This window comes from Bolinopsis microptera, chromosome 6 (assembly GCF_026151205.1).
Source record: "Bolinopsis microptera isolate Bmic1 chromosome 6, MBARI_Bmic_1.0, whole genome shotgun sequence".
NCBI classification, from domain to species: Eukaryota; Metazoa; Ctenophora; class Tentaculata; order Lobata; family Bolinopsidae; genus Bolinopsis; species Bolinopsis microptera.
The window spans coordinates 16221367-16239705 of NC_087077.1; the positions used below are offsets into that span (position 1 = coordinate 16221367).

At 37.1% G+C, this 18339-nt stretch overlaps 2 protein-coding genes across 6 annotated transcripts in view; both read left to right on the forward strand.

Annotated features, from left to right (window-relative positions):
- LOC134817069 (uncharacterized) overlaps positions 1-18339 on the forward strand; it is a 109358-nt gene that overhangs the window by 39133 nt on the left and 51886 nt on the right. Inside the window, exons 1-3 of one of the 5 annotated variants that reach the window (XM_063826165.1) lie at positions 3302-3407; positions 3680-3730; positions 4313-4383. The exons of 1 other annotated variant lie outside the window; for it this stretch is intronic. In XM_063826165.1, coding sequence (XP_063682235.1) covers positions 3304-3407; positions 3680-3730; positions 4313-4383 — 226 coding nt within the window. In that variant the 5' untranslated portion in view covers positions 3302-3303. Of the gene's footprint in view, positions 1-3301; positions 3408-3679; positions 3731-4312; positions 4384-7913; positions 8106-9415; positions 9534-18339 lie in introns of those variants that run through there. 3 more of the 5 variants (XM_063826171.1, XM_063826170.1, XM_063826176.1) reach the window with 3 other exon arrangements.
- Positions 10891-12365, forward strand: LOC134817121 (carbohydrate sulfotransferase 10-like). The gene has a single exon (XM_063826231.1). The coding sequence runs from the start codon at positions 10908-10910 to the stop codon at positions 12090-12092; it is 1185 nt and encodes a 394-aa protein (XP_063682301.1). The 5' UTR covers positions 10891-10907; the 3' UTR covers positions 12093-12365.

Genomic DNA, 18339 nt, shown 5'->3' on the forward strand with positions numbered 1-18339 from the left:
CTTAATGTTATTAGATCCCGTCTTAGTGCTAGTAAGGACAATAACAAGTTAATCTAATGAATGAAACTTCTAATTATTGTCACGTTTTAAGCAGCGTCACTAGAAGTTCATTCATTAAAGTAGCGTTCTTTCCGATCGGCGTTCTCAGAAACAATAAGAAATTAACTCTTAATGATATCATGGTGAACTTAGCTTGACCACGAGGTCCTTACAGCTGGTTCTTATAAAGACTACATCCTCCGCAGGCACTTTAACTCACTAACTTGTAATATGGACCTTGTGTCAGATTAGAACTTTCCATTGCTAGCCTCCAAAGCTCCAAGTAACCTAGTAACCATCTCCTAGTAACTGTATCCTAGTAACTGTCTCCTAGGAACTGTCTCCTAGTAACATCCTAGTAATCGTATACTAGTAACTGTCTCCTAGTAACTGTCTCCTAGTAACTGTCTCCTAGTAACTGTCTCCTAGTAACTGTCTCCTAGTAACTGTCTCCTAGTAACTGTCTCCTAGTAACATCATAGTTATCGTATCCTAGTAACTGTCTCCTAGTAACTGTATCCTAGTATTTAGTAACCGTCTCCTAGTAACTGTATCCTAGAAACTGTCTCCTAGTAACATCCTAGTAATCTTATCCTAGTAGCTGTCTCCTAGTGACCGTATCCTAGTAACTGTCTCCTAGTAATATCCTAGTAATCGTATCCTAGTAACTGTCTCCTAGTAACAGTATCCTAGTAACTGTCTCTTAGTAACATCCTAGTAATCGTATCCTAGTAATCGTATCGTAGTAACTGTCTCCTTGTAACTGTATCCTAGTAACTGTCTCCTAGTAACAGTATCCTAGTAACTGTCTCCCAGTAACTGTAGCCTAGTAACTGTCTCCTAGTAACATCCTAGTAACAGTATCCTAGTAACCGTCTCCTAGTGACCGTATCCTAGTAACTTTCTCCTAGAAACCTACCGTCTCCCTAAAATTATAACCTTATTTATTATTGCATATTTATATGGAGTTACAGTTACGCAGACTTACAGGCAATTACACTATTCTTTCTCTCTTCATTATTAATTAAATACGAATCTTTGCAAAGTTAAATTTTGTTTAAATTTGTATTCAGGTTAAATTAAATGTTTATGAACGCAATTTACCCGTAATATAAAGTATTTTCTCTCGTTGTTTCCAATCCTCACGCAGGGCTGTGAATTATGATAAACTAGTTGACTATGCACTAGCAGACAGCATTTAATTAGGGTCTCGAGTAGTGCCATATTATCCAAATTTTCAAATATTCAAATATTATTTCCAAGTCATATTAGGATTACTACTACTATTAGGATTTAAAGGTATATAGTGTGGAATTTGGCCTGTATATTCCCATTATCATAGTTGGTATTGTTGGTATTTTGATGTAGAGGGAACCACACAAATAGGCCTCAAAATCTTTGTTTGCATTTCACAAGAGAATAACTAGGGAATAATATTCTGATTTTTATATTATACCATAGGAATTATTATTCAATAGTGATATTATCATCATATTAAAATCATTTCGTATTTTGCGGAATTTGAGCAGATTAATTAAAAACTAATTATCTCATAAACCTTGCTTTATCTTAATGAACCTTAATGAACCTCAGAAGATCGTTTAGCAGGAGCCTGCCAGGTCACAACAGCTGGTTGAACTAGTTCAATATAAAGTTTGCTGTATCTCTTTGTAGGGGAACGATCTGGCATGGCCTCTAACAAATATTTCCAAGGTGGATCTTTAATGTTTGTTTGTGATTATATTTGACAAGAGCAGTGTAATGCTGTGGTTTGGTTTAACAGTAAACGAACGATTCAATATTTCTGAGGAAATGCCCGGGTTTCACTTTTGCAACACATACTTTACTGTTTGCTCAGGAAAACGTCTAGTTACCAGGTTCCTTGATTAACCAGGTAATTTACTTCATATTTCCTTTCCCCTCACTACTGGTTTTGTCTGAAAAATAATATAAATTCTCTTAATTTCAGTTGATCAGGAAGTGAGCTATCTGCCAGATTGGAAGCCAATCATCGAAAACATTGTTTCTAGATTAAATCAATTTTTAATAATTTGATGTTTTGCTTTTTGTTGTACCTCCTTGTTTTACCTCTTTGAAAGTTTAAAACCACGTACTAGTTTAAGAAATGATTTGATTTACATTCAACAGTGCGATAATAATAAACCTCTGTTTCACAAAACTCTTTCTTTAATTTAATTAGAATTTAAATACTCTTTATCAAACCTCTGCGTTATCAAATTCAGACACTGCTTTACATTTTGCCGCCCTGCTTCAGCCCAAATTATTTATGATTTGATTTGATTATGCGAATAATAGACCGCAATCTAATATAATTCAGATAATATTTGTACATGTTCGTTTGAAATTGAGGATATTGGTAAACAAACAAATTCCGTTTTCGACAGTGGCTTAATTTTGGCATCTATTCACCTCGCATGTTCGATTGAACATTAGCCACATTATAAATCTTTATGTTCAATTACTCTTTCGTGGAGAGTTCTACCAGTAAGTGCGACCAACGCAATAATAAGGGGCGCAGCTTTTACAGATGAATATTATATAAATTAAATTATAGCTAGAACAACTGAACAAGTTTCTTGTTTGATTAGTTTAACCCAATTGATGTGATTTTGACACAGTGCTTCAGTATATCCTATAAATACTTTTAGTTGGGAATTCAAATATCTATTCAATGGTTATATTGGATACAAGTTGTTTTGCGTGGCAGACACAGCCCTATTGAAATTCTTCCTATTAAACCAAATGATTCTGTCATACAATTTGGAACTTGTTGAGCCTGCTCTGATCATATCAAAATAGACTTTACTAGAAGTCATTAGTCAAGTCTATTATGACTATACCACTAATGGGAAAAGCATGTTTCTGAAACCAGACACGGATTCACAACTTATAATGGTTGTGGCTGGAAGCCTATTGATAAAGATAAAACATGTAATTTTAATGCATGGGAAAGCTAGTTCATTCATTCAATGAACTAGAGTTTCAAAATAAACGGACCGTACTGATTTACAGTGGAAACTATTTATGTTCTCAAAATCGTCTTTCCACCATCAGCTAATGATAATTGTATGATATTTTTTATTTAAATCTTTGATCGATCGATTAATATAATTGCTCTAAATGTTTGAATCTAAACACAACTCAAGCAGGTTATAGAGATGCCCAGGGTAAATTTCACGCCCCCGCCCCCTCCCCTTTAATTGATCTAAATGTTTGAATCTAACATGAGACCTGCAGGTAGAGATGCCCAGGGTAAATGTCACGGCGTCAGCACTGCGGAACCAGCGCCGTATGGCTGCGGAAAGGGAGCGGGTTAAGAAACTGAAGAGGAACGCAAATGTATCACCGTGAGTAGTCTTTATAGGTGTTTGTTTTGTCAGGAGTATTTTCAAGAATTTGTATTTTTGCGAGTTTGTCTTTTTGTAGTATGTTAGTAAATAGTTTGCTTTTCAAAAATGAATTTCTCGGAACTATTTACATGAAAGAGTGTGTATGTTTAGGAGTAGTTTTTTAAGGGTTTCTCTATTAAGAATAAGCTCAACTACTAAGAATAAGCAACTTACAAAGTTACAACGAAGATAAGCCAAAATAATACTGAAATATTTTACTTTTCATTCAGCACGCCACATTTTAGCCCTAAAAACGATCGGATAAAGTACCAAGAAATCAGGTTTCTTTATGTGACAGATACAAATTCATGAAGGGATCAATTAATCTTTGTGTCAGATACAAATTCATAAAGGGATCGATTAATAATTATTAATCGTAACCTTTTATAAATGCGTTAGATATAAATAAATAGAGGGATTATTTAATATTTAATTGACCGTCTGATTCTCCAATTTTATTAGATTAAGATTATTGCCAGTACAGAGCGTGCCCTTCTTTTAAACTGATTGAGCTAATTGCGGGAATTTTTTCTTTTTACAAATGTAACTTACGCAACTGCTTTATACTAGTCAGATGTTCGGGTATTTGGTTATTGTTGACATCATTTGTGATTGAATGATAGTACGGAGGACGAACAATCAGTTCGGAAAATTTTAATTTTGTATAAGCGGAGGATGGCCATGATGTAATCTTGAAGACGTCATCCTATCCGATCAATACAGACTGATTTGTTTAAAATAAATACAGTTGATATTTTATGTAGTAATACTCAATATTGAATCAATATTAATTAGGTAAACCAATAAAATTTCAATAAAATAGGTTAAACAGTGAAGCTGAAACTAAAACGTAATGATTTCAGGGACCCTGTTATAGTAGCGGACGACCCCTTCAGCTTCAACGTTGGTGGACTACTCATCAAGGACGTTCAAGGTCAGTGAAAATATGTTGAAAATTATACTTCGTATATAAGATTTTAAACAAAATGCTAATAAAGAAACGTATTATAAATTGAAGCAAGGTATATAATTGGTTTTTATTTTGGATCGTTGAATGATAATTCTGTGGTAATGAAAATTATGACTTGTATATTGAATGTGCGAGGGCTATAATCTTTGTTTACGACTGGTACAGCTTTTCATGTACCCTCTCCGCCGGCCCGTCTTCTCGTTTATCTTCCCCGACGGCCTGGTTACCAACAATTACGGTCTAATTCATTGAACAGATGATGGGCAGTGTCAGACAATAAACTCTCACAGTCTCACCAGTGCTTGTAATTGCCGTGTCGTTTTGCGACCAGGCCGGCAATAAACAGGCAAAGCTGATGTTGTATGAGTAACCCTTAACACATTTAACTCCTCATCTATACGGATACTACTATACCTTGCTTCTTGATTCATTTCACAGACTCTGCCGCTAGAAGTCTGCTGCTAGGACTCGTAACTAAGCAAAACATTGTTTCTTAATTTTGTTCACTAACTTTACAACTGTAGTCGTTGTGTTTGTTTGTCAGAAGTTGTTAGCATCGCGTGCTGTTGGTAGATATCGGACTGTATCACACATTGCCGGATTATATTTATATCTTTATGAATTTCTGCATAAAGTTAGTTGTATGATGGTGGACTTTGGTTGCTCCTTCAGAGCCGCGTGAAACGACTAATCTACTTTCGGTCAAACAATTTTGATGATGAACTACTATACTATACTGTACAGAGTATTTAATATCGCCATAAACTCTGCAGTTTTTGTGAATACTCCACTACACAATGGATCATGTACCGTTCATCTGAATCCACTCTGTATACTTACAATTAAAAGCAGATTATAAACTAATTCGTGCCAAGAGAAAGGATGCCGCATTCTATGCTACTATAATAACACAGCATGCCGCATTCTGCGTTACTGCTAGATAATAATAATTCGCAGATTAGCATCTTAGGCTGAACTGTCACGTACCCTCATTATAATGAGGGATACAATGATCATTGATCAATGGTTATTGGTCAATTTGATTTATTGGAGACAATCATTTTCGGTTCGACGAAATTGTTGAACAAATCATTTCAATCAAATCATTGATCAATTGTGAAATTGTATAGTTTTAAACAGTTCGGTGAAAAGCGACCATAAATGATTTATGATAAAAAGGTTTAAACTGCTAGTTTTTTTAACAGGAGATCAGCGAGGAGTTTAATATATTTAAAGGAGAGAACAGATTATTTTAACAGTTTAAAAAATGTATGCGGTTGATATGTTCGGACCTTCTCCTACTCTTGCTGTTGTCGGAATTCTGCTCAACTGTTCCATGGTCTTCTATTGGGAGTAAACTGCTCCTAAAATAAGCTGTTCCATGATTATGCGATTGATGATCTGAGCTAATTTCTGGTAGACTACTACCGGTACTTACGAAATGGCTATTTTCGTACTCTTATCAAAATAATTGCAGCGAGTCCGTTAACTATGCGTACCCTAATCATCAGTAATTGCAGCGTTTCGTTTGTCATTAACATTACTCTTTGATCATCGCCGAATCATCACTTTCGTGTTCTATTTAGCATCATCAAAATAATTGCAGCACGTTCGGCATATATACGAAACCCAATAATCAGTAATTGCCGCATTTTGTTTGCTATTAAAGTATTCATGTTACAGTGTGCAAACCCTCCCTGATCATAAGTAGATACTTGAAACGATTCCTAGATAGCAACTTTCGTCCAAAAATCAGCCTCGCAAAAATAATTGCAGCAAGTTCGTTACGTATCCGAAAGTCGAAACCCACTTATCAAATAATTGCAGCACTTCCCTTGTCATTGATATTGCTATCAGCTCATCAGCGGACATTTGAAACTCCTGCTTGACAACAACTTTCGTACTTTATTCAGTCTCAAATAATTGCAGCGAGCCCGTTATACACGTAAGACCTACGTAATATAAGCGTAACATCAAATAATTGCGAAATCAAATAATCACAAACTCTCCTTCTTATCAACTGCTCTCTCTTTCTCTGTTGTAGCTGCAGTAGACACTTGAACGATTGCTTCACAACACAACTACTCCGCCACAACGACAGTGTAATTGTTTTGAATCACAACCGTTTAACTGCACCTTGTCATCATGACCCGACCTCTTTTTGTTCCCAATCTAAAACCACACATGTGTTCGGCAAGATTTAAATGATTTCCCCGTCCTACCTTTAGTGAGAGGAACCCGCACGAGCTCTCCCATTAATTGCCGGATAAAAGAACGCACAGTGAGAAGATTGGCCGGACAAAGATAGCCCTCAGCTCAGGATGCCCTCGTGGTTGGCTTTTGTTTAACTCCATGTAAATTTATCATCGCTTGTATTTGAGTATTTGTGCTCCTTTGACACGGGGATATCCGAATTGCCATTACTTCCGCCCTGTGAAATGCAAGGTACCACCAAGTGCCATACGGCTTCGAACTCTCGATTCTAATTGCCACTTGCCAGACTCGTTCCACTTGAGTCGGAGGAGCTGGAATGTTTTGATAATAATTCCTGTCACCGTGCTATTCTGAGCATCACAGCATATGCTTAGTTGCATGCGATCCTACTATGATCTAGTGCTGGACGGTCGCATTGTTTAGGATTCGGTCATTGATTTCAGTATATTTAAGCATTCCTAAAACAAGGATTACTATTAGCCACTATAGGGACGATGCCAGACCCGCCCTAGGGACGATGGCAACCCGTCCAAGGGAGGCCAGACCCGTCCTAGGGACGAATCCTTACCCAAACCACGTCATCACCTGGTCCTTATGTCTAAGATGGGATAATATTGCGAAGGAGGGAGCTGCCAGCTTTTATTGTGACTTGTGAGAAGTGATTTGGTGAATACTGAATAGTGCTGCATGGTGATGAGATGATCAAACTGTGTCAAATCTTAACTTGCCGCAATTTTTCGTAACATTGCCCTTTAGAAATGATTCATTGCGTTTCAAAAAGTATCCGGTTTAATGATTTAACTTTAAGGCCAATTATCACTTTAAGGTAACCAGACATGTGAATTTGTTTGAAACTTTTCAAAAGAAATGCTATCAAAAATGTAACTTCTATGACGTGTTTTCGCAACTTTTGTCTTGTGTGAAATGTTTGATTTCTGCAGGTTTCCTCAACAACCCATTGAATAAATTGTATGTAATAAATTGTATGTAATTAAAATATATAATGCAATAAAAATAAAGAGTAAACAATAATTTGCCAGGGCCCAAATAATAATATTCGTATATATACGACATAATAAACTGACATCATCGCTCAATTAAAACTCGGCTTATTTCAAAGAACTGACATATGTTAGTTCAGTACCGTTGATTTTGTCATTTGTGCTAAAGGCAAACGTTTAAAAATCAAGAAAGTGTTCGGACATTTAAATTTGCTTGCCATTTATTTGTTTCCACCATTCAACCACCCTAAAGTAACATCAATTTTCCCTAAAAGAAAACCATGTTCCACGCCAACTTAAAGATCAAAAAGTACAAGAAGCCAAAGAGGAAATCGAATCATTCGGGAAGTTTCAACGAAACTCCCGTACAGAAAGATGATGAGTTTCTAGGGAACCTGCTGAGAAGATCTGAAGTACCCAGGTTCAGTGTGACTGGGGACCCATTCGACCTGGACGAGGCAGATTACGAATGTGAGTAGTTATTCAGTTCTATCTTTTACACATCTGTAACTTATAAGGCTGTTTATTACGATAAAATGATAATCTGTTAAGGTGTTTAATACACTGTGCAGGGTACTGTACGTGTGTACGTGTGTACGCGTGTATGTGTTTGATATGTCAAGATTAGTTGCTTCAACATCCTGTATCAACTGACATCTGTTAATATGCGTGCCCCAGCCCTCACCTGCCTTGACATCCTTATAGCACTGCATGCCTATTTGCCCGCTATAAGTTATAATACAGCCACAGGGTGGTCATTTACTCTGGGCCACCCTGTACATTCTGATCTCGATCCTGGACCTATGGGACAAATTTGCTCCTTAAAACCAAAACCAAAACCAATCCACCATGATAGGCCTCCAATTATTACTGATGGCCTTTTAGTTGTAGTATGGCCTACCAAAATGCACCCCAGGATGTTGCCATTCTGTGGCTCTCTCCTCCGCCTAGATTCACTGCAATTATATAATTATGTGAAAACTGTATACCCATATTCAACCCATATTTCCGCGAGTATCATTAGAGTTATACGCAATTTCCCTGCAAGTAATATGGATTATTGAAAGTCTGTCTCTCCTGATCCTGGATAGCATTGTATCAACCTATAACTGGATCGGAGGAGCACGTTGTGCAGCAGAATCTAGATGAGATTACAGCACCTACCACTGCAGATTAAAACCGGATCAGTAGATACAAGCCGGCAAACAGCCGGAGAAATTACCTTTTGACTCAGATCTCCAGGAGCAGACAGAGCTACAATTAGACGTAGGAACAATCTGGACGGATGTGGTATTTTTAATATTCTAATGGCTGGTAAATGATATCAGTAAAACCACTACCATATGGGCTAGTTTATACTTAAATGTACTCTCTAGTTTCTCTCTCTAGTTTCCGTTTGATTCGTTTGTCAGGCTCTGGGAAATCTAAGTACAGGAATCATACAATCATACCGACCATTGTCATAGCTTCGTAACGGTAAACAAAAGACTGGATACAGAAGAAGCAGGAAGATGCCAATGTTTGACTACTCTGTCCCTCGCTCCCAGCGGACCAGCACAGCCGGGAGCAAAAGTTCCAGCCATAAACACAACAACAACGTTTCTCCGAAGCCTCCTCCCCGCCTGGTGAGACGTGACTCCACTTTAAGGCGTCTCCCCAGGTCTAACAACGCATCAATAAGATCTCATGACACTTCTCTGGGTCCTTCCAACGGTGGTAACCATGACAACGGTGACACGTACCAACCTCTCGGGAGTGTTTCCTCGGGGAGGAGTGAGGATTTCCGGAACATGTCTGCGGCAGTGTGCCCTTTTGATAATGTGTGGAGGGCTAGTCAGGATTCCCGGTTGGATAGTAAATTCAAGAAGCTCACTATTTGGGAGAAGGGATGTCAATTCGGTAAGATATTCAGATGTATCACTTTTTGTATTGCTATTAATTGTAAATATTGTATTTGTATGTATACAATATTGGCAATTGTTAGTAGTTATTATTAGTACCTGATTATTAATGGTTAATACATATTACTAATAATTATCAATATTATGTTATACCTTGGAGGGAATTCAGCTTTAAAAGCAACTAATTAAAGAATGTAATATAAGTATAACTATCAGCGGAAATGAAAATTGTTAATGAAAATGTTTGAATCTATACCATGTCTATTGTCTAGTGCCTACCAGTGCTTTTACACCACAACATGTTACACGCCAGAGCATTACTTATTCAATCTTGATCCTTTTGTAATAATCTGTTGTCTGGCGATGCTGTCTAGCAATACTTTTACAGCTATTGTACTCGGGCAGTGAGTCATGATTAAGTCATAACATCACTCAGGATCAGTTGCTAACCATTAAAATACAAATAATTAAAAACCGAAAAAAAGCGACAGGTGAAATTTCCAAGATTCATTACCTTTTTGAATCGTTTAATCGTTTAATTGTGGGGATTGGGGACCATGCGTATACCATTATAAATGAAGGATTCTCTAGACGATGCCAAGGGCACGCTAGTTCACAAAACTTTAGCTAACTAACACATCTACTAACCTACAACTGCACTGCACACTATCCTATGGGGTTGTGTAGCGTTATTAGATAGGTTAGAGTTATTATCATATAATCTAACACTGTGTGACTGTGAATTAAATCAAAGTTTGTGTTTCGTCCTCGATTAAACCACAATACGAATTGTTATTCATCCAAAAATAATGAAAGACTCCTGTGGATGAAGATTCTATATCGCATGAGATAAATTATTCCAAAACAGTGCCGACATATGTATCATTTTACAGCAACATTGAAATTTTGCAACCGTTTTAATTTACTTTTATAGTTTTATGTCTAGTACCAAGGACTGCGTCTCGTATCGCGTCACGTAACACGGTCTGCGTAGCTAGCTAGGCGGCACGTACTCACGTACTCACGACACTCACGTACTACAGTGCGAGATGGGGTCTTATGTCCTAGCTAGACGGCACGTAACGCGTCTAGTAATCGATTACGTGTTATGTACCGTCTAGCTGAGCTGGGGTCTAAGATAATCTTCGTCCAAGTTCTGTACCCACACGTGATACCACGGCTCTACAAAAACTTCAGTTAATCTACCGACGTACCTATAATCTATATCACTTGTATGTATATATTATATATAGTACACTGCTCCATGAGGCTGTACTGTATAATACCTTGATGTGTGTAACGGTGTGGGACCAGTCTTTATCATCGTCTTCTTGTACTGTTTGATATGAGATGTGGTACTGTTTGATATGAGATGTGGTATCGTTTTCGTCGCCGTATAACCATGAAGAACGCGTTGAGAATACTTCTCCATGTCGCGATTACTTCTTTTGTTATGTTTGAGTTGTCGTTGAAGTTCTTTGAACCGGATTGCTTGACCTGCTTATTTAACATATCCGACATCAAAATACCAACCATGTGGACTGAGTCACCTCCAACTAAACTGTCCGTGAAGCAGAGAGACGCTGATGGTTCAGCTTCAGAGAGATACGTTGAACCAGACTTGGGTAGCTTGTCAGGAGAAGAGAGAGCAGATCTAGCGAGAACCCGGTGCAAGGAAGTATACGGACCACACCCTAAACTGGAGAACTTGCAGTACCCTTTTGAGAACAGGGTGTTTCTAGCTAATAATGAGAAGCTGGCCTACTGTGCAGTTGCTAAAGCGTTCAGTTCTAATATCAAGAGGGTAATGATGTTCCTCTCCCGTTCAGGCAGGAATCTAAAGAAACTTAAAACTGACATTAGTCCTATAAATAAGATTGTGTACCCACACCAGCTTAACTTCTGGCCTAACTCCACGATATTAAAACACTATTCAGACTCAGGACAAACTCAGGTCTTAAAGGACTATTATAAAATTGTTGTTGTAAGAGACCCCATCTTGAAAGCAATCTCAGCATACAGGGACAAGTTCTTCAGTAAAACTGATGACAAATTCCATCAGTACTTCAGACAGGCAACGGGGAAGGCTATCTGCGTTGCAATGGCAAATTATAGGGAGCGAGAGGACGCGAACAAGTACCTAAAATCAGCAATAGTTGACTGCGGTAGAGACCCTGCCTACATGGACTTACAAGCGTTCCTTGTCTGGTCCTTTCTCGTTCCTGATGAATTCAGACCTCATGCTGCAGATAATCTAAACCCACACTGGGCCCCCTCCATCCCTATATGCAGGATTTGCGACCCCACTGTGAACTATCACTTTATTGGGCACTTTGAAAGAGGCCTGAGAGACATCTACGCTATATTTGATCGAGCAAAATGGGATTTTCCGTTTCCCAGTGTAAGCGATACTTCTATCTCAGAGGAAGAAGCTGTGGCGTTCAAAAAGGAAGTTGACTCTTTGCCGGGGGAACTGGTTAGGGAGCTTAACCAGGCCATGGCGGCTGAACGGTACATCCTGGGTTATACTAATGAGAGACCGCTAATTAACCGCTAATTAACCGTTAATTAACGGGGATTAAACCACTGGTTATTACGTTGGAATTAACTTTTCATGTTCATTATTGGAGGTGGATTAATGGTGGTCTTCGTAACACCTAGATGACGTTTGTGTTGTATTTACTGGGTTGTTTTGATCAACATGATTTCTAAGGGTCAAGAGGTTCCAATTTAAATTATTACTTTATTTTATTTTTTACATTGTAGTCTTGATTTGAGTTTACACTACAATTTAATGAGGCTTCACGTATGCATGAAATGAGAATCAAATTTACGAATTATTTATTCATTCATATAGTGATAAAGCTTTTACTAAAAGTCTCTAACTCCTGATTGAGAAATTCAGTGGGATATCTGCTTTTTAGATATCAAATTCCAAATTTCAAGAAAGCTCAAATTTTCTACGAATCCAAAAGACACTTATCAAACTGATTTGGAAGAATTTTATTGATAGACCAGGACGTAAAATCTTTCAATCGAGCAAAAGATCTATAGACTACATGATACTTAGTCGATTAGCATTATCTACTTAACATGAGTATGAGGAGCCATTACATTTAACAAGGTACAGGTATAATGATACGGTTCCAGTAGCCATTTAGTTTTCTCCAGTTATTTGCCTTGTTTAACTCGCTAACTTTGTCCGCTGAGCACCGTGCTGCTCCCTACTAAACACTAAACACTAATATTGCAATGCCAACAGTAAGTAATATTGGCATTGTACAATAGTACTGTAGTAATCAGAATAGATTCACCTATACCATGTAATCTTAACATTTGGAGTTCATGTCAACTGCACCAAATAACAATATTTTAATAAGTCTGATTGTATTTCACGTCTTATTAGACACCTGTACTATGTCAGTCAACCAAGCCTGTGAAATGCTAGCCAATAATTATTATTGGAGACAGTGGTGGATGTTATGTCTGCTCCTCAGTCACATATAGATCGTGAATAATTTATTTGACCAAAACCCATAATCATGGGTAGAGTGGACCGCTGCCAGTGTCTCTCTTTCCCAAACAAAAAGAAATGATATTAATTTGATTGAACGTTCTCAAATGCAAAATGATACCGTGAATGAAATCGGTCGCTCGCTTTTCCCATTCATTCACGGTTTACGAATTGTAATAAGTTTCGATTGATTAGGTACATCAATCAGATGCTGTAAAAATCTCTTTGGGTTGCGTTCGGGTCGATACCTAGTATTTCGGGGTAAGGGTGGTAGTTATTACTTATTGAATTAGCTGAAGTTTATTGAATCTTTATTGCCGAGTACAGCTGCCTTTGGGTAGTTCTTCTTAATCTATTACAATTGTAAATGAATGGGAAAGGCGAGCGACCGATTTCATTCACGGTATCATTTTGCATTTGAGAACGGTCAATCAAATTAATATCATTTCCTTTTGTTTGGGAAAGAGAGACACTGGCAGCGGTCCACTCTACCCATGATTATGGGTTTTGGTCAAATATCATCTCTTTTTGATTATAATGTCAGGGTACTTTATAAAGTCGAAATATAAACTGATATCTTCATTAATAAGGAGGAAGTTTCAACAATTTCGAAATTTTTCCTTTAAAAACATTTCCTTGTGTTTAGGTAAGCATATCGGTCGATCACTGACTGAATATGCCACTTAATACTCATTCAAGTTGGCATTAAATTCATTTATAATGACATTAAACTGTCGTGGCAAAGCAGAATTTGTTGGAAATCACGAATGAGCAAAATTCTCACCTTTCGCACGTGCAAACTTTGAGCGGACGTTGCGTGCGCATCCAATATTGAATCGCCGTAAATTTTTGCATGTAATTGTTTTATATATAGTTTGATAAGCATGCAAAGTTTCAAAGTATTTCAAGAAGAACTGTAATCACAACGGCACTCTAAAGTTGACAGAAAATGACGAAAACAGCAATTTTCAGTGATTTTAGCAATTTTCTATCAATTTGGGCGTGTCCCCACGTGTACAACTTTTTGATTTTTAACTTTAAACTAGCCTAATGCACAATTTATACCTATAGGAAGCAGAACTGAGTTCCACAACCCAAGGCATGGCCCAACACCAGAGAATACTAAATCGCAAAATTGACGTTTTTATAAAATAATTCTTCAAAAAAGCACAAACTTCAATGACGAATATCTTTATGAAGGAGCAAGCTAGAAAAACATTCCGGTAGATTTTCAGAATGCTTGAACAATTATCTAAGGTAAAAATTTCCTCAGATTTTGAATACAATTACTTTTTAATGGTGTAAAATCATTTTTAAAAGTTATTACTTTGTCAAAAATCAAGTTTTAAAAATGGTTAACTTGATGACGTCATCAAGGGGTGTTCATGACGTAAAATAATTTGTTTATACAATGTAAACTAAAGTGTAAACAATTATTTTCAAGACCTGTGGTCGGAAATGGCTGTATCTTTTATACTTTTGAATCTATGGACAATTAAATACAGGCTACAATTGACTGGTAAAGCGTCTATCTCTGAATATATAATATATACTAGAAACCCGCCGCTAGTCGAAAGCTTTGTTCGAGGAAATTTTAAGCATCAGTTATGTTTTAATTTCTCTTCATCATATAGCCCCAAAACGATACTTTTAAGCGCATAAAAAAATTTCAATCACAACCAAAGTTATAAATATATATAGGTATATAGCGTCATGAGGGTAAATGTGAGCTAGTTGTGAAATTCTGACGTAGCATACAGCATAACACCGCGCGTTGAAATCCGCTGTAGTCGAAAATTTTATTAAAGGACACTATAAGGGAGCGAATTTATCGTTCGAATTTATCGGTCATCGCTAGTCAATGGTCAAACAATCCAACAAATATGCTTTAGTTCACGAACCCTGCTTCACTGAAAATATATGAATAGTACATGTGGTTGCGTGAGTGGTTTGTATTGGTTTGAACTTGAGGTGTATCGGGAATACTGTCAGAATCGTTGTCACTATTGTTATTGTCATCACCGTCAGAGTCACCAGAGTCACCAGAGTCACCAGAGTCACCAGAGTCACCAGAGTCACCAGAATCGGAGTCATCAGAATCAGAGTTACCAGAATCGGAGTCATTAGAATCAGAGCTGTCACTGTCGTCTCCACCACCGCTGGTGGAACGCATATTTTGGGGGTTAATCGAATACCTGGTAGAATTTGATGGATGTTCGTCTAGATTAGCAGAGATTAATGGTACGTTAAGGCACCGCGAAAGTTGAGTGAGATTCAGGGAATCTTGATCTGTAAGGATCGAGTCATCGGTACTGAAAGTGAAATTAAATGTTAATGTTAAAGTGGATAGATACAGATACAACAAATTTTAGATGATATTTATAAAGCAAGAATGGTAATGTAACGACGTTTAAAGTTAAATATATGTAGGTTCTTACGATGAGTCACGGTGTCTGAACTTTTTAATATCTTTAACTGTCACAGCAAATCGATTGTGCAGAGATCTCCGTTTAGCAGGTCTAGATCCACGAAAGGGCATTGAAAAACAACAACAGATGAGTAAAATATGTTAATCGTTGGAAGATATTTCAATCGAGAATGACAGTCAATTGAATTATTGCCAGGCAATTAAAATGGCACGTGATGTTTAACTGCGCAAAGTTATTTGCGTAATCAGAAATCAACAATATTTTTGTTAATGGTGTGTGCGCGGCGTAATGTCAGCATTGTGTGTAGCTCTAGCGAAGAAACCCGCTAGTCGAAAGCTTTGTTCGAGGAAATTTTAAAAATCAGTTATGTTTTAATTTCTCTTCATCATACAGCTCTGTTATACTGTAGACATAATGGAATTTATTTAACAATGGCGACAGCGTTGTTAGTATTCGGATTCCCAAAACGATACTTTTTACCGCATCAAAAAATACCAATCACAACCAAAGTTATGAATATAAGTCATAGCGTGAGCGTAAATGTGAGCTAGTTTTGAAATTATGACGTAGCATACAGCATAACAACGCGCGTAGTTAAGATGTTTTTGCTCGCGCACGTGCATTTTAACGTTGCTACGCAACAGCGCAGTAAACCTTTGCTAAAATAACGACATTATTCTAACGGTTATTTTACCTCACTTCCGACGTTAATTATAAAAAATCTAAAGTCTAAATCAAAATTCTAAGAATGCTATAGCCTATTCCTATCCTTTTTCTACAACCCTGCTAAAAATGGCGAGGTTTCAACTCCATTTGCGAGCTGGGTTTGATTTCACCAGAGGGTCATTTTGAGGTCGATTTTCGGTGTTTTTTCTTCTATGTCCCCGTTGCCGGGGAAATTTCGTCAAGTTTAAATTATAATATAGATATGTATCTATATAGATATCACGACAATCTGTCGTAAAACAGGGGTTCTAGAAAACCCACTTCCCGATGCTCCTGAAACCTGAAACTTTTGTTGCAGTCGATTTGGTCAACGTCTAGACGCCCTGAAAAATTTCAGATCTCTAACTCAATTTTAACATGGTTTTTTAGGCACCTGAATATGGCGATTTTGGGTTTTTTACCGAATTTCGTATAACAGTGCTGGCGAGTATTTTATGCAAATTTCTTAAAAATCTCAACATAATTATTTTTTATTCCTGTCATCTTTGACACCAAATTAGAATGTTTTGAACTAAAAATAAATCTGCTGAACGACTTCCGATGAGTCTTAACTCTTAATGCCTGAAAAACTCCTGCCGGAGGCGGCGGCCTTCGGCCGCCGCCTCCGGCCGGAGTGCACGCTTCGCGTGCACGAAATAGGCTTGTAACGTGTACCAAAGGGGGTATAATAGTAAAGGGGGAATAATAGTAAAGGGGGTATAATAGTAAAGGGGGTACATAGTATACCCACAATAAATGCAACGGTCGTGCTTGCCAGCACTGTGAAAATCTGTTCTCGTTGTAACAACACTTGAATTGGAATTTTATAAAGATTCAGATGAATACCACCTTTATTGGGATGTAATATCGCCTATGCAGTTCGATTCTTGAAATTTGGTATCGGAAGTTCGTGACCGAAATCGGTTTTGTAGCTAGTAGAATAATTGAAACAATTAATTGAAAAACATTAAACATTTGAACATTTAACCTTCTATCACGTCCTACCCTTCCGTCACACATTGCGCCACACAAATAGTCTAATTATAAACGCACTCGAATGATATCTGGACTCTGACACACACTAATCACAGCCTTCCGACATTTGTATATATGTGACAGTATGTGACAGCAACCGTTGCCGGTAGTAGAGTTGCTTTTAGTGGTAGTTGAGGGAAAGGAGGTCTAGATATGGTTTCATCTCCATTTGATAGTCGGTCTGTTTTTATCTATTTAAAAGCGCTGTTTTACCCAGGCACGGTGAGAGAGGTTAAAAATACAGGGTGAAAGTAGCGCTATAAATATCAAATCGTATGACTATGATGTTGGCAAAGGCTTTGAATTTGTTTTCAGTTCGTACACAACTTAATAGGTAGTCTAACTAGTTAAAGTAAAGTTATAGGATTTTAACAAAGCTAAAAGTAAAAGTTCCGACTTTGGTTTCAATCCGTACACATTTCAATAGGTAGTATTTTTAGTAACTATAAATAACTCACTAAATTTCGTTCCAATCTGTACCTCCATAGTCCATACACATCTTAAAAGTTGGTCAAATTTTTATAATATAATATTTTTAAATGTCATTAAAAACACATTTTCTAAGTAACTTTCAGTGGCGGCTGATTAGGGCCGCCAGCATCGGTCTGAACTTTGAACTTACTTATATTTTTATATCTATTTTTTAGTTGAATGTGTGAATAAACTCGTAACCAACCCAATAAAAACTCGTAACCAACCCAATAAGTTGTCGGACTGAAACTGATTAGAGAAATTTCCAGAGCAATTTTTCTCAAATAACTAAAAACTTGTCTCCGAATGTCAATTTCGCTAAATTGTGGTAGGAACACATCAAAGACTTCCAAATAGATGCAAAATGATCGCAACTAGCATATTTATAATTTATATATAAATTTATATAAATTACTTAATTATATTAGTTATGAAGCACTAAATGCCCTCAAATGCTTCTTTAATGAGTTATTGTTCAAAACATAATTTTAACTTCTGCAAATCGAGTAAATTTACAGGCGCTTGTTATTTTGGAATGTCCTATTGATGTTCGAAATGTGCTACCGTCTAACAATTGCCATCATATTTCTAATACAGCGTTTCAAACAGCTTTTAATGCTGATAAACATTTAATTTTTTTGACAAAATAG